This window comes from Dama dama, chromosome 1 (assembly GCF_033118175.1).
Source record: "Dama dama isolate Ldn47 chromosome 1, ASM3311817v1, whole genome shotgun sequence".
NCBI classification, from domain to species: domain Eukaryota; kingdom Metazoa; phylum Chordata; class Mammalia; order Artiodactyla; family Cervidae; genus Dama; species Dama dama.
The window spans coordinates 65,086,936-65,099,721 of NC_083681.1; the positions used below are offsets into that span (position 1 = coordinate 65,086,936).

At 45.0% G+C, this 12,786-nt stretch overlaps 1 protein-coding gene across 8 annotated transcripts in view; it reads left to right on the top strand.

Annotated features, from left to right (window-relative positions):
• LDLRAD3 (low density lipoprotein receptor class A domain containing 3) overlaps positions 1-12,786 on the top strand; it is a 259,085-nt gene that overhangs the window by 27,278 nt on the left and 219,021 nt on the right. For 3 of the 8 annotated variants that reach the window (XM_061151990.1, XM_061152000.1, XM_061152006.1), the window contains one exon: positions 2,077-2,182. The exons of 2 other annotated variants lie outside the window; for them this stretch is intronic. In XM_061151990.1, coding sequence (XP_061007973.1) covers positions 2,128-2,182 — 55 coding nt within the window. In that variant the 5' untranslated portion in view covers positions 2,077-2,127. 3 more of the 8 variants (XM_061152033.1, XM_061152051.1, XM_061152026.1) reach the window with 3 other exon arrangements.

Sequence of the window (12,786 nt, forward strand, 5' to 3'; positions counted from 1 at the left end):
CTGTGACAGACACTGTTATATTAAATAGCCTTATACACAGGTTATTTCAAATGTCCAATGAAGTAGAATTGTTGAAGAGTCAAGTGCATTTGATATTTTGATCATTACTGCCTAATTGTCTCCAGAGAGGCTGTTCCAGTTCACTCCCACTGGCTGTGAATGAGGGTGCTGGTTCCCCCACTGCTTTCCAACTCACTGCGTTATCCAACATTTTATCATAATCTCCATCTCATTGTATTACTCTTGTAATGAGTGAGCATCTTTTCAAAATGATCTTTTCTTATTGATTTGTAAAGCTACTTATATATTAAGGAAATTAGCCTTTTGTGGTGTATGTTGTAGAATGTATTTTCTTTCTTTAGTCAGATTTATTAATCCTTTATTTCCTCAATGAAAAAATTCTTCCAGATTTTCACATCATACTAAAGTCTTCCTCATGCCAAAATTACATGTTAAAAAATCTGTCTTTTCCTTTTATTTTTCATATTTAAATATTTTATCCATGAGGAGTTTATTTTGGTGTCATGTGTTAATCAAGGGCCCAAATTACTTGTTTTCCAAGTGGCCACCTATTTCTTCCTGTCATTTATTGAATAATGCCCCCTGCACACTGACTAGACCTCCTATATTGGTTTTCTATTGCTGTGTAACAATATGATAACCAATATAGTGTCTTAAACAACACACATTTATTTTCTCACAGCTTCTGTGGGTTAGGAATCTGGGCATGGCTTAGCCAGATTCTCTACAAGGCTCCAGTGAAAGTGTCAGCTGGGGCTGAATTCTCATATGAGGCTCGCCTGGGGAAGGATCCATTTCCAAACTCGTCTGGTGGTCAGCAGCATTTATTCCCTGGCGGGCTCTGGATTGAGGCATCGTTTTCTTACTGGCTGTGGCTCGCAGTTCCTTGCCATGTGGGTCCCTAGATGGCCTCTTGCTCCATCAAGTCAGCAACAGAAAAGGGGGACCTATGGTCTTCTGTAACATCCCATTACCTTTGGTGTACTAGAAGCAAGTCACAGTCCTGTCCGCATTCAGGAGGAAATGATCACAGAAGGACATGACATCAGAAACCATGGAGGGACCTGACCTTAAGAGTGTGTCTTGGCAACCTGGAAGGGAGGGGAGTTTGGGGGAGAATGGACGCATGTATATATATGTATGGATGACCCCTTTGCTATCCACCTGAAACTGTCACAACATCGTTTGTTAATTGACTGGGCTTCCCTGGGATCATAGATGGTAAAGAATCTGCCTGCAATGCAGGAGACCTGGGTTTGATCCCTGGGTAGGGAGGATTCCCTGGAGAAGGGAGTGGCAACTCACCCCAGAATTCTTGCCAAGAAAATTTCATGGACAGAGGAGCCTGGCAGGCTACAGTCCATGGGATCGCAAAGAGTTGGATATGACTGAACGACTAACATTGTCACTGTCAATACAAAATAAAAAATTTTTAAAAGAACCAATTGAAAAATATGTCTTGATTTAAAACAACTTTTGAGTATTTCATAAATTATATAAAGTCAGCATAAACTTATTTTCTTATCTTTTTTCTAATTGAAGAATAATTGCATACTGCTAATTTATTTATTAAAGATTTTTGTCTATGTCCCAAGAACTCTAATTGTGTCACATTTGAGAATAAATGGAAACAACAAATAAATTTTTTTCATAATTAGAAAAAATAGTGTATCTGCCACTCTACCTTCTCATAATTTAATTATCTATGTATTTATATGTGACCTCATTTCTGTAATGCTGCCAGCTCCTAAGGAGTAAGAGACACCTGCTTCCGGATGGGGAGGAGGTGCCTTGGAGCTGTGCTCATCTTTCCCGACTGCCTGGCCTTGGATCCTGACCCTAGCCAGCTGTGGACTCTGTTTCACTGATTCACTTCGGCATCTGGCTGTATTCCTTGGCTGACCTCAATGTGAGGGACTTCCTGCTGCCTTCACGTCCACGTTCCATGTCTCCAGGCTGAGATAGCCTAGCATCTGCTTTGGTGTCATGGAGGTTTGCAGCTTCTCTTCCATCCATTTGACCGTAGAATTTGACCCATTCTGTGCTTTGTTACAGATGCCGCTTATATTGATGAATGTTACTTTCTGGCCACACCACTGCCTCTAGATGCCATCACATGTGTGGTTGCAACTTGAAAGCGTTATCCTGGTAGAAGAAGGCGGTGAGAGGATAAGCTGTGGGGTGTTTCAGGTGCCGATGGATTAGTACCCAGCCTTTCTCCCTGGAGGACACGAGTGTGCACACCAGGCCTCTGGAAGAAGGATGGAAATTCTAGCAGCTGTGTTCTCTCCACTTTTGTTTTCCCACGTTTCCTGAAGTCAATTTTGTTACCTATAGTTTGTGACCGAGAAAAAAAAGAAGGCCCCGTTTTCTTTCCCCAAAGTCATCGTGGATTGATTGGCCTGCTGGGAGGAGAGGATTTTAAAAAGTAATTAAGAGATGGTGGGTTAAAGAAAGTTAGCAAAAACCCCAACAATAATGAACAATGTGCTAACTAGTGTGCTAACTGTGTAATCTCTCGGCTTTGTAGGGTAGAAGGTTTAAAGTCTTGGTGTGGGTGGCGGGAATGGATCCTCCAGCTGGGCTGGGCCAGACAGCTGGCAAGGAAGAGGAGGGGGCTTTTGAAAAAGTGGAAGAATATGAAACCAAAAGAAAGAATTTTTCTGTTGCTTGGATGTGCTAATAGTGGTAGAGACTTAGAGGAAGTAAGGACTTGGGTGCTCAGGCTCAAGAGAACGGCCACTTAGAAGATGCCCTTGGCAGGGTTGGAGTGGATGCAGAGAGGGGACCATTTTGATATCAGAGTAGATGGAGTTGGACTGGTGCAGAATGGAGGGCTTGCATTTTCCCAGAAGTGCAGAGTACTGAAGGGAAGTCCAGGCCCTGAAGTAGAAATGAGAGTGATCTCACAGTTGGCGCAGAAGGCATCAGAGTAGGATAAGGTGATATTGACAATAAACGTGCCAGGTAATTCTTTAAACTTGTTAGTGAATCATATCATGGTAGAATTTGAATTTGCAATTAAGAAAAACATAATTGTATGGGTTAATACTGTGAATCCAGAGATGTGGCGAGTCAGTGTCCTAGTGGGAAAAGGAAGATTTAATGAAAATGTCTTGGGATTTACAGATGGTGGGGCTGGAAAGTTTCACCTCCACAGTAGGTGATGGGAAGTGGCTTGGGGGAGCCTCTGAAGGAAGTTGTGTAGAGAAGAGAGGGGGTGAGGGTCCTGGGAGAATGGATGAGGGATGTTTCCTGGAAATACTGACACAGACGCACTGAGGGAATGAAGATGTGATATATCGTGTGTACACTCCTTGCCCCGCTCCCAGGCCAGTGGATGGATTTTGTTTCATTCATCATCAAGTTTGCTATGTTCCAGGCATTGTGTTAGGCACTTGGGGATTCTCAGTTGAATAACACAATCTTCTCTCCAGGAGCTCAACAGAGTGTGTTTGGGAAACACATCTTCAGTTATCTGAGATGCTATTGAGATGAAGGAGACTTCATTCCTAGAAGATCATAGGTTGGTTTCTTAGCCTCTTGGTGTCACCTAAGCAGGAGGCACTTCCCAGGTGGCTCAGTGGTTAAAAAAAAAAAGAAAGAAAAGAAAATCCACCTGCAAGGCAGGAGATGCATGGTTGAGGGTTCAATCCTGGGTTGGAAAGATTTCCTGGAGAAGGAAATGGCAACCTACTCCACTATTCTTGCCTGGGAAGTCCCATGGACAGAGGAGCCTCGTGGGCTACAGTCCAGGGGGTTGCAAAGAGTCGGACACGATTAAAGTGATTGAATGATTGAAAGCTGGAGGCACTCTTTACCTAGAGCAGATTATTGAGCTGAAAAGGACAGTGTAAAGGTAAATTGATCACCAACTGAGCCTGGAAGAGTCAGCTCATTGAAACATTTACATTTTAAACACCCACTTGCTTGCTTGCTTAGTCACGTCAGTCGTGTCCAACTCTCTGCGACCCCATGGACCATGACCCACCAGGCTCCTCTGTCCATGGGATTCTCCAGGCAAAAATACTGGAGTGGGTTGCCATTTCCTTCTCCAGTGATAAAGTATGAAGCGAGTGAAGTGAGTGAAGTGAAGTCGCTCAGTCATGTCCGACTCTTTGCAACCCTATGGACTGTAGCCTAGCAGGCTCCTCCGTCTATGGGGTATTCCAAGCAAGAGTACTGGAGTGTGTTGCCATTTCCTTCTCCAAAAACACCCATACTCAGAGCTATTTCTCTTAACAGCCCTAGTGCCCTGGGTTGGAGGGAGGGAGAAGGATTCTTCCAACTTACGGGATTGCTTTAGCTCTGGATGGTGTCCCTGCACATGGGCACCAGGATGCAGGAGGTATGGTTTTCTGCTGTGAGCACACTGCAGCTGAGTGGGCCCGGGGAGTCCCAGATGGGGCAGCCCCTTGGTAGAGTCCGGCCACAGGCTAGAGTGGGCAGAGGATGTTCCTGAAAAGCCAGGCTGTATAGTTCCTTAGTTCACTGCTTTATCATCTTGGCTAGTTTTGGGGTCAACCAGCCTATGACCTTTTTGACTTTGGGATCTGTAGTTGCTTTAGTTGGTCCTGAGGTTGATGGGTTGAAGGGTGCCAGGGTCTCTGCCAAGGTTCTTTGTAGTCTGATGGCACTCCTTTCCTGAGTGTGGGTAGAGGTTAGTCCTCAGGCAGTGGGTGGTGTTCGAGTTGGACTTCTTGGGTTAGCAGAGTTTGCTTGCTTGCTTGATTGACTTAACATCATTTGTCTTTTTTATTGCAGCTATTATAATTTTTTATCAAGATATAATTGACATAATATATTATGTCAATATATTATATTGACTAATATATTAGTTTCAGGCATACAACATAATGATTCGATCTTGGTGTATGTTTTAAACTGATCATCACAATAAGTCTAGTTAACACCCATTACCACACAGTTACCAATTGTTTTTCCTCTCACGATGAGAACTTTTAAGATTTATTCTCTTAATGACTTTTAAATATACAATACAGTGTTGTAAACTGTAGGCACCATGCTGTCCATTATATCCCCAGAATTTATTTATTTTATAACTAGAAGTATGTATCTTTTGACCACTTTTGCCCTTTTCATCCACCCTCAACCTTCTCCCTCTGGCAACCACCAATCTGTTCAGAGTTCTGTTTTTTCTCTTTTTTTCTCTCTGCTTATAAGTGAGGTCATACAATATTTGTCTTTCTCTGTCAGACTTTTGTTTCACTTAGCAGAATGCCCTCAAGGTCTATCCATGCTGTTGCCAATGGCAGAATTTCTTTTTTGTAGCTGAATAATATTGTATTATGTATATATACCATTAGAGCTTCTGCCCTGGTGACTCAGTGGTAAAGAATCCGCCTGTTAACTAGACTTACGCAGGGAGATATGGATTTGATCCTTAGGTCAGGAAGATTCCCCCAGAGAAGGAAATGGCAACCCACTCCAGTATTCTTGCCTGGGAAATCCCTTGGACAGGGTAGGCTGGTGGGCTGTGGTCCATAGGGTTGCTAACTCTATGTGGTCCATAGAGTTGCTCAGACACGACTTAGTGAACAAAACAACAGTATATACTATGTTAGATTTTCTTTATCTGTTCATCTGTGGACACATAGGTTGCTTCCTTGTCTTGGTTGTTGAGAATAATGCTACAGTGAATGTGGGGGGGTGTGTCTTTTCAAATTAGTGAGCTTTAGATGAGTGTTGAAACTGTGGGTGTCAGAGCTCTTTGTTTTAGGTTGTTGTCATTCATTTGCCTCTTCAGAAGACATTAGGATAAGCAAAGTTATACTGAGTCAAGCTAGTTCAAGTTCTTTCCTGTGTATCATGCTTGAAAGAGAACTTATAATGTGCACCAGACCTCGTAGCTCAGTGTAGAGAAGTATCATGGTGGGGATGAGACGAGCTCCTTGAGCTGGTGACTGTCCCTTGGCGAGGGTTCTCCTAGGCCCTTGGTTTCCACCTGGCTCTCAGATCTGTCCTCTAACCTTCTTATTAGCCAACTCTTTATCAAGCTTTATCAAGACTGTTTGAGAAAGGTCTCATATCACTGCTTTAGAAATGTCTAAGCTGGTTTTGAATGTTCTGGTCTTTAAAATAACAAGGTGATGGAAAATTTTAAAAAACGGAGCTTCTTAATTGAGCCTTAATTTCTATGGAAGTAGTTTTATAAGATTTATAGCTGTGTTTAGTAGCTCTCTAATGATACCATCAATTTGCATAATGCTGATTATCCAGGCAATTCAAAGTAATTTATAGCTATATCTTCATTATCAGGTAGGTGGCAGATATTAGCCCCATTTTGTTGCTGGGGGACTTGAGGCCTCTTTGCCCCCCCAAAAAAATCAAATAATAGGGGAGGAATTAATTGCACTCCATTTTCAAGATTTTGTGGCATTTTCCCTCTCCTTGTCACCTCTGTGTTTATAAGGACGAGTGTGCTCTTATTAGGGAGCTAAACTGCTGGCCAGTGAGTTAGCTGGTTTGAGTTACTCTTTTTGGAAATGGGATTACTGTTTGTTTTTATATATATATAATGGAAATTCTAGTTCACTTGGCTCTCCCACTGGGAAGGTTAATGAATGAACGTGAACTTTGTTAAACAGTTTGGGAGAATGACAGGATGAGAAATGGTATTTTGTTAATGATAAACTTGGGTTCTGCTTTTGGGCCTCACGCGAGCATTTTCCAGTTTCCCAAATGTGAATGCCTTGGGCACTGATAAAGCTTAGTCTGCTAACTTTCTGTCTAACCCAGCCAAGGACGTCTTTTAGACTATTCCAGTACCAAGCAGATGTTTTGAAATAGCTTGCTACCAAATTGCAATTAATAAGTTGTAGTTTTTATAACTATGAGAGATTCCATTTGAAGGAAGTAGTTATCGTTACCACACTAATGTGTTTTGATTTCAGCCAAGAACAAAGATATCTGATGTGCAAATTACCCAGGATTTAAACAAATGGACCAGTTTGGTTGGTCCTTCTGAATTAGTCCTGGGAGTATTCGGTATCCCCAGCCCTCTGGGGACCCCCGTTTGGGAGCTGTTGTTGAAGACCTTGAGCCACTGCTGACTTCAGGAAAGTCAGGGCATTATCATTTGGGTCTTGGTTTTCAAATTGGTTGAGAAATTTCATATACAAAGAAAAAGAAAAAAAAGGTAGAAAATCTTTCTCTCTGAGGCCCAGGGTCTACCCAGAGCTGTGCCCAGGGGCTATTAGTTCTCTTTTCTCTACTTTGATCGTTACTAGGTCACCCTGTCGGAGATACAGAAGGAATTGAGAAGGCAGAGCCAACGGCAGGGAGGATTTCACCATGAGAGCAAGGGCTCTGCAGACGGAGTAATTTGGGACCAGATGCTGGCTCTCTGTTTCTCAGCTGTGTGACTTTGGCTTTGTTATTTAACCTCTCTGGTCTCAGCTTTTTCATCTGCAACGTGGAGGCAATAACTGCCTCCATGAATTGTTAGGAGGGCTAAATGGAATGTTGTTGTTGTTGTTTAGTTGCTAAGTCATGTCCGACTCTTTGCGACCCCATGGACTGCAGCACACCAGGCTTCCCTGTCCTTCACAACCTCCTGGAGTTGGCTCAAACTCATGTCCATTGAGTCGGTGATGCCGTTCAACCATCTCATCCTCTGTCACCCCCTTCTCCTGCCTTCAATTTTTCCCAACATCAGGGTTCTTTCCAATGAGTTGGCTCTTCACATCAGGTGGCCAAAGTATTGGAGTTTCAGCTTCAACATCAGTCCCTCCAATGAATATTCAGGACTGATCTCCTTTAGGATGGACTGGTTGGATCTCCTTGCAGTCCAAGGGATTCTCAAGAGTCTTCTCCAACACCACAATTCAAAAGCATCAATTTTTTGGCGCTCAGCCTTTTTGATGGTCCAACTCTCAATTAAAAACTGGTGTCTTAGGCTAGCACCTAGGAGGCTTGTAAAAGAACAGAAAGCAACTCCTGGAGACCTCAGATCCTATTGGCAGGTGTACATACTGTTAGAAAGGTTTGTTTTCACATCCTCATATTTTTTAAAAATATACTTCTCTGATGTTCCTTTGGGGCTTCTCTGGTGGCCCAGCTGGTAAAGAATCCACCCGCGGTGCAGGAGACCTGGGTTCGATCCCTGGGTTGGGAAGATCCCCTGAAGAAGGAAGTGGCAACTCACTCCAGTATTCTTGCCTGGAGAATCCCATGGACAGAGGAGCCTGGTGGGCTACAGCCCATGGGGTTGCAAAGAGTCAGCCTCGACTGAGATGTTCTTTTAGATGATGCTGATCCTGTGACCTTTGCCCTCCCTTTGGGGAGGGAGGTCAGTCTCAGTGGGGCCCTTTCTTGGTCTGTAGTTTGCCAAAGCCACCATTGGCATGGATGTCCCCTGGCAGGATGGCCTTGGGAACCCAAGGACGTTAGCATCTCCCACCAAGTCGGCATCGTCCTGGCTGTAACTGTGGGCGGGAGCCTATGGCCGCGCTGCTCCGCCCAGGCTGTGGATGTGCCTGTGGGTGGCTGTTTGAAGCCCACTTTGGCTGCATGTCAGGAATGCTGCATTTCCCACTCCTGGGAAACGTCAGGAAAGGTCACTTTTTACCTGGCTCATGGCCTAGGAGTTGGAGTTCCCCAGTCCCTCCAGCACCAGTTTTGCTTCCTTAGCTGTTCTGGGTTGAAGTAATTAGGCCACATTCAGGGCCTCTTTGAAGACTAGGACCGTATCTACCCTGTATTGGGTGTACTGGGTTAAATAAAATATATTATCAAAATGAATTTGACCTGTTCCTTTTTACTGTTTTTGTAATGCAGCTACTAGAAGCATTTGCACTACATGTGTGGTCTGCCTTGTGTTTCTATCGGATGAGGCTGGTCACAGCCCTCTCCCTGTATCTAGGTCTTAAACTGCACGGACCTGTATGGATTTTATGGCGAGCTGAGTGCTGGGGGCAGAGGTGGGCATGAGGTGTGGCTAGTGTACCTTCTGGATGGTGATACCTAGATTCCTGTAAGAAAGTGTAGGGAGTTGAATCCCTTCCCCTGAAAAGATATGTCTACCCAGAGCCTGCGAATGTGACCTTATTTGGAATAAGTGCCATTGAGGGTGTAATTAGGGTCTTGAGATCTCATCCTGGATACCCAAGTGGGTTCTGAATCACAATCTTATAAGAAGAAGAAAGAAGTCTGTGTGAAGACAAAGGCAGAGATTACAGTGCTGGGTCCCCAGTGCTGGGCAACCAAGGGTTGATTGCTGGCTGCCACCAGAATGTGGGAAAGAGGCGTGGAGTGGCTTCTCCCGCAGAGCCTGCAGAGGGAACCACCCTACCAGCGCCTTGATTCTGGACATTTGTCCTCCCTCCAGAATTACCAGAGAATATACGTGCATTGCTATAAGCCACCCATGTTGTGGAAGTTACAGCAGCCCTGGGGAGTTAATAATACACGGGGGAGATGGCAAGCCCACTATAGTGCTGGGAGTGGGCAAGGAGTTCTCTGAAAGAACTGAAAGAAGCCAGTGCAAAACCAAGGCTGGGTTGTTAAACGTCTTGCTATCACGGGCCACCGCTCCGCAGTGAAGGACGTTTTCATTGTTAATGCTGAAAGGCACTCTGCCATTGACCTTGAAGATGAATTGGAGGGAGGCTGCCTTTGGGCCAATAATCTTAGTAGTCTGGAGATACTTAAGAGTCCAGGCATTTTGTTTATGGCTTGTGAGGCTGTCCTCTCAGTTTTTTGGTTATTTTCCTATTTGTTTTGTTGGCTAAGGGAAGAGGAGGAATGGTTTGCTAATTATGCAGCTTTTTGTTTTTTTTCCTTCTCAATGAGAAAGCTGTCTTTTTGGTGCTCATTAAATGCTCTAATTGGATCCCTTATTTTTGGGAAAAGAACATGATATGCTGGTTTACGCAGACATTTAGGTCTCCCACCAGCAGTTGTAGAAGGGGCCTCACACTAATTACAACAGAGAAAGGGGAAGAGAAAGAATATTCGATGACTGTCTACAGTGCATCAGGTGTTTTTGCAGTTACTTCACTTCATCCTCAGGTTAAGCCTGGGAGGTGGGTGTTAGGCTTTCAGCATCAAGACATCTTTTCTCTGAGCATGTGGTTCCATCACAGCTGGACGCCTGATCCAGACTGCTTTGGTTGGATGGGAATTGGGTGGGGTGGCTGTAGGCGTCCCTCTGGGTCCCTCCCCCATGACAGGCACACCCAGGAGGCCAGGAGCAATCCCTGCCGAGTGTGTTTCAGAAATTGCTTTTGTTTATTTGGTGCTTCCCTCCAGCTCCCTCTCTCTGATTCCACCGATTGGCCATTGCATTTGTTGCTGGAGTTTCTAACCTCTGGCATTTTGAGTTTTTCCTTGCAGACGAGTGAGGAGACAGAGGGGGCTCCGTGGGAGATGGTGTTTCTGCAGCTCCTGGGAGGTGGCCTTGCTGCGATGTGGAGACTTTGGGGACGATGGGACCTCAGTGCTCAGAGCTGCGCCTGTTAGCACTCAGGCTCCCGTCAGGCTCTGGGGAGGCAGGGGTGCTAGATCCTCCGGGGGCACTCCCGTTATGGTGTGTCCAAGCGGGGAGGGGCCGAGCCTGGATGCCAGTGTCTGGAGGGACACATATTTGAGAGGAGAGTTGTACTGGTGAGTTCATGGAAGAATGTTACCCTTTGCAGAAGAGATGTTCACATACCAAACATTTGTTGGTGCCCACAAGGATCCATGTCCTCCACGACAAGACCAACATCTTTACTCCTTCCAGAACCATTCCTGGTGCAGCCGGAGTGGACCTAACTATCTCTGGGAAGAGGCTCAGTTCTCGTTACTGCTGTGTTAGCAAGAAAATACCATCATTACTGCCATTTTAAGGGACTGTCTCCTTAAAACCTTTTTGAGGGAAAATGTCTCTACAGACACAATAGCTAAATTGGGTACTTGTTAGTTAGTAGTCAGGGCATCAAATTTATTTAGGGTTAGCCAACCTATCCCCAATCCTGGTTCTACTGCGTGTTCTCTATGCGACTTTGACATGCGTGTGTGCTCAGTCGTGTCCAACTCTTTGCGACCCTGTGAACTGTAGTCCACCGGGCTCCTCTGTCTATGGAATTTTCCAGGCAGGAATACTGGAGTTGGTTGCCATTTCCTACTCCAGGGGATCTTCCTGGCCCTGGGATCTAACTCGTGTTTCCTGCATCTCCTGCCTTGGCAGGCAAGTTCTTTACCTCTGAGCTACCTGGGAAGCCGTGTGACCTTGAACTAGTTAGTCTTTCTTTGCCTGTTTGCTCGTCTATAAGATGGGAGATGAAAGTGGCTAGCTCTCAGAGTGGATGGGATTTTCTTGACAGCTGTACTATAGGGTTGCTGTGACGAATGACCACAGACTGTCTGGCCCACAGCGAGAATGTAAGAATGGGTTCTCCCACAGTTCTGTTGTCTAAAAGAGCAAATTCAGCACAGCGGCAGGGTCTCTTCCTTCTGGAGGCTCTGAGAGACGCCTGTGCCCCAGCCGTCTGCTGGGTTCTTGTGGTCGCCATGCTGGGCACTCTTGGCTTGCCACTGTATCTCTCCCATCTCTGCCTCCATCTCTAAATGGCCTTCTTCCCTTTGTTTCTCTCCATATTGCCCTTTTATAAGGACCGCCATCACTGGATTAGGGTGCACTCTGACCCACTACCAACCCCCGGTGTTGCAGTAGTAAAGAATCTGCCTGCAGTGCAGGAGAGACAAGAGACGTGGGTTCCATTCCTGGGTCGGGAAGATCCCCTGGAGAAGGACATGGCAACCCACTCCAGTATTCTTGCCTAGAGAATCCCATGGGCTGAGGAGCCTGGTGGGCTACAGTCCATGGGATTGCAAAGAGTTGGACATGACTGAGTGAGCACGGGCATCGAGCTGACCCACTATGACCTCTTCTTAACTTGATTACACCTGCAAAAAGCATCTTTCCAAATAAGGTCACATTCACAGGTCCTTGAGGTTAGAACTTGAACTTATCTTTTGAGGTGGGGGGGACACGATTCTACTCACTTCAGTAGCCTCGGCAAAATACTAACACTATGCAAACATAGTGGGTCCTCAACAAATAATAGTTTCTGTTACTCTTCTGAACAGAGTGCGAAAACCTTTGTGCACCTTTCTGACTGAATTTTGCTGTATTTTCAGGCCTTTGAGGCTTAGAGTATCAGTAAAACCAGAGCGTTTCTGTTGTTTTTTGGTAACGCACAGCTTTTCTTTGCAATATGATGCTCTTCTGGGGTATGTGTAAGAGCTGCCGTGCATCTCAATTACAGAATACGTTTGGCATTTGGATTTTGAGTGACTTTGGCCCAGTGCTGTCAAGGTTTGCTTCGGGCACTTTTGTCTTGCTTAACGATGCAAAACAGAAAATGCTCACAAATGGTTCCCCCAAAATGAGGCCTGTCGTTATTGCTTCTTTTACCTCCGGGGCCCCAAACTGCAGAAGCTTATTCACTGCGAGACAACGAGGGCTCTAAATCTCCCGCCTCCATATATTACATTTCATATTACACTCGAACATGGCAAAATTAATTGTGGCCAAGGCAGGGAAGACGGGAAAAACCTATAATGGTTTATCATATTTTGCAGGCTTCGTGAGGGCCATAAATTTAAAGCATATAGGAATTGTATTTATTCCTGAGATTTCACAAATTTGTCATGCTCCCTTTCTCTGAGGATGACAAGTGCTTCAAGACAACAGAATCTCTGATTTGGAAGCAGAAAAGGAAGCGACCGTAGAGATGTTCCCAGGTGATTACAGAGCTG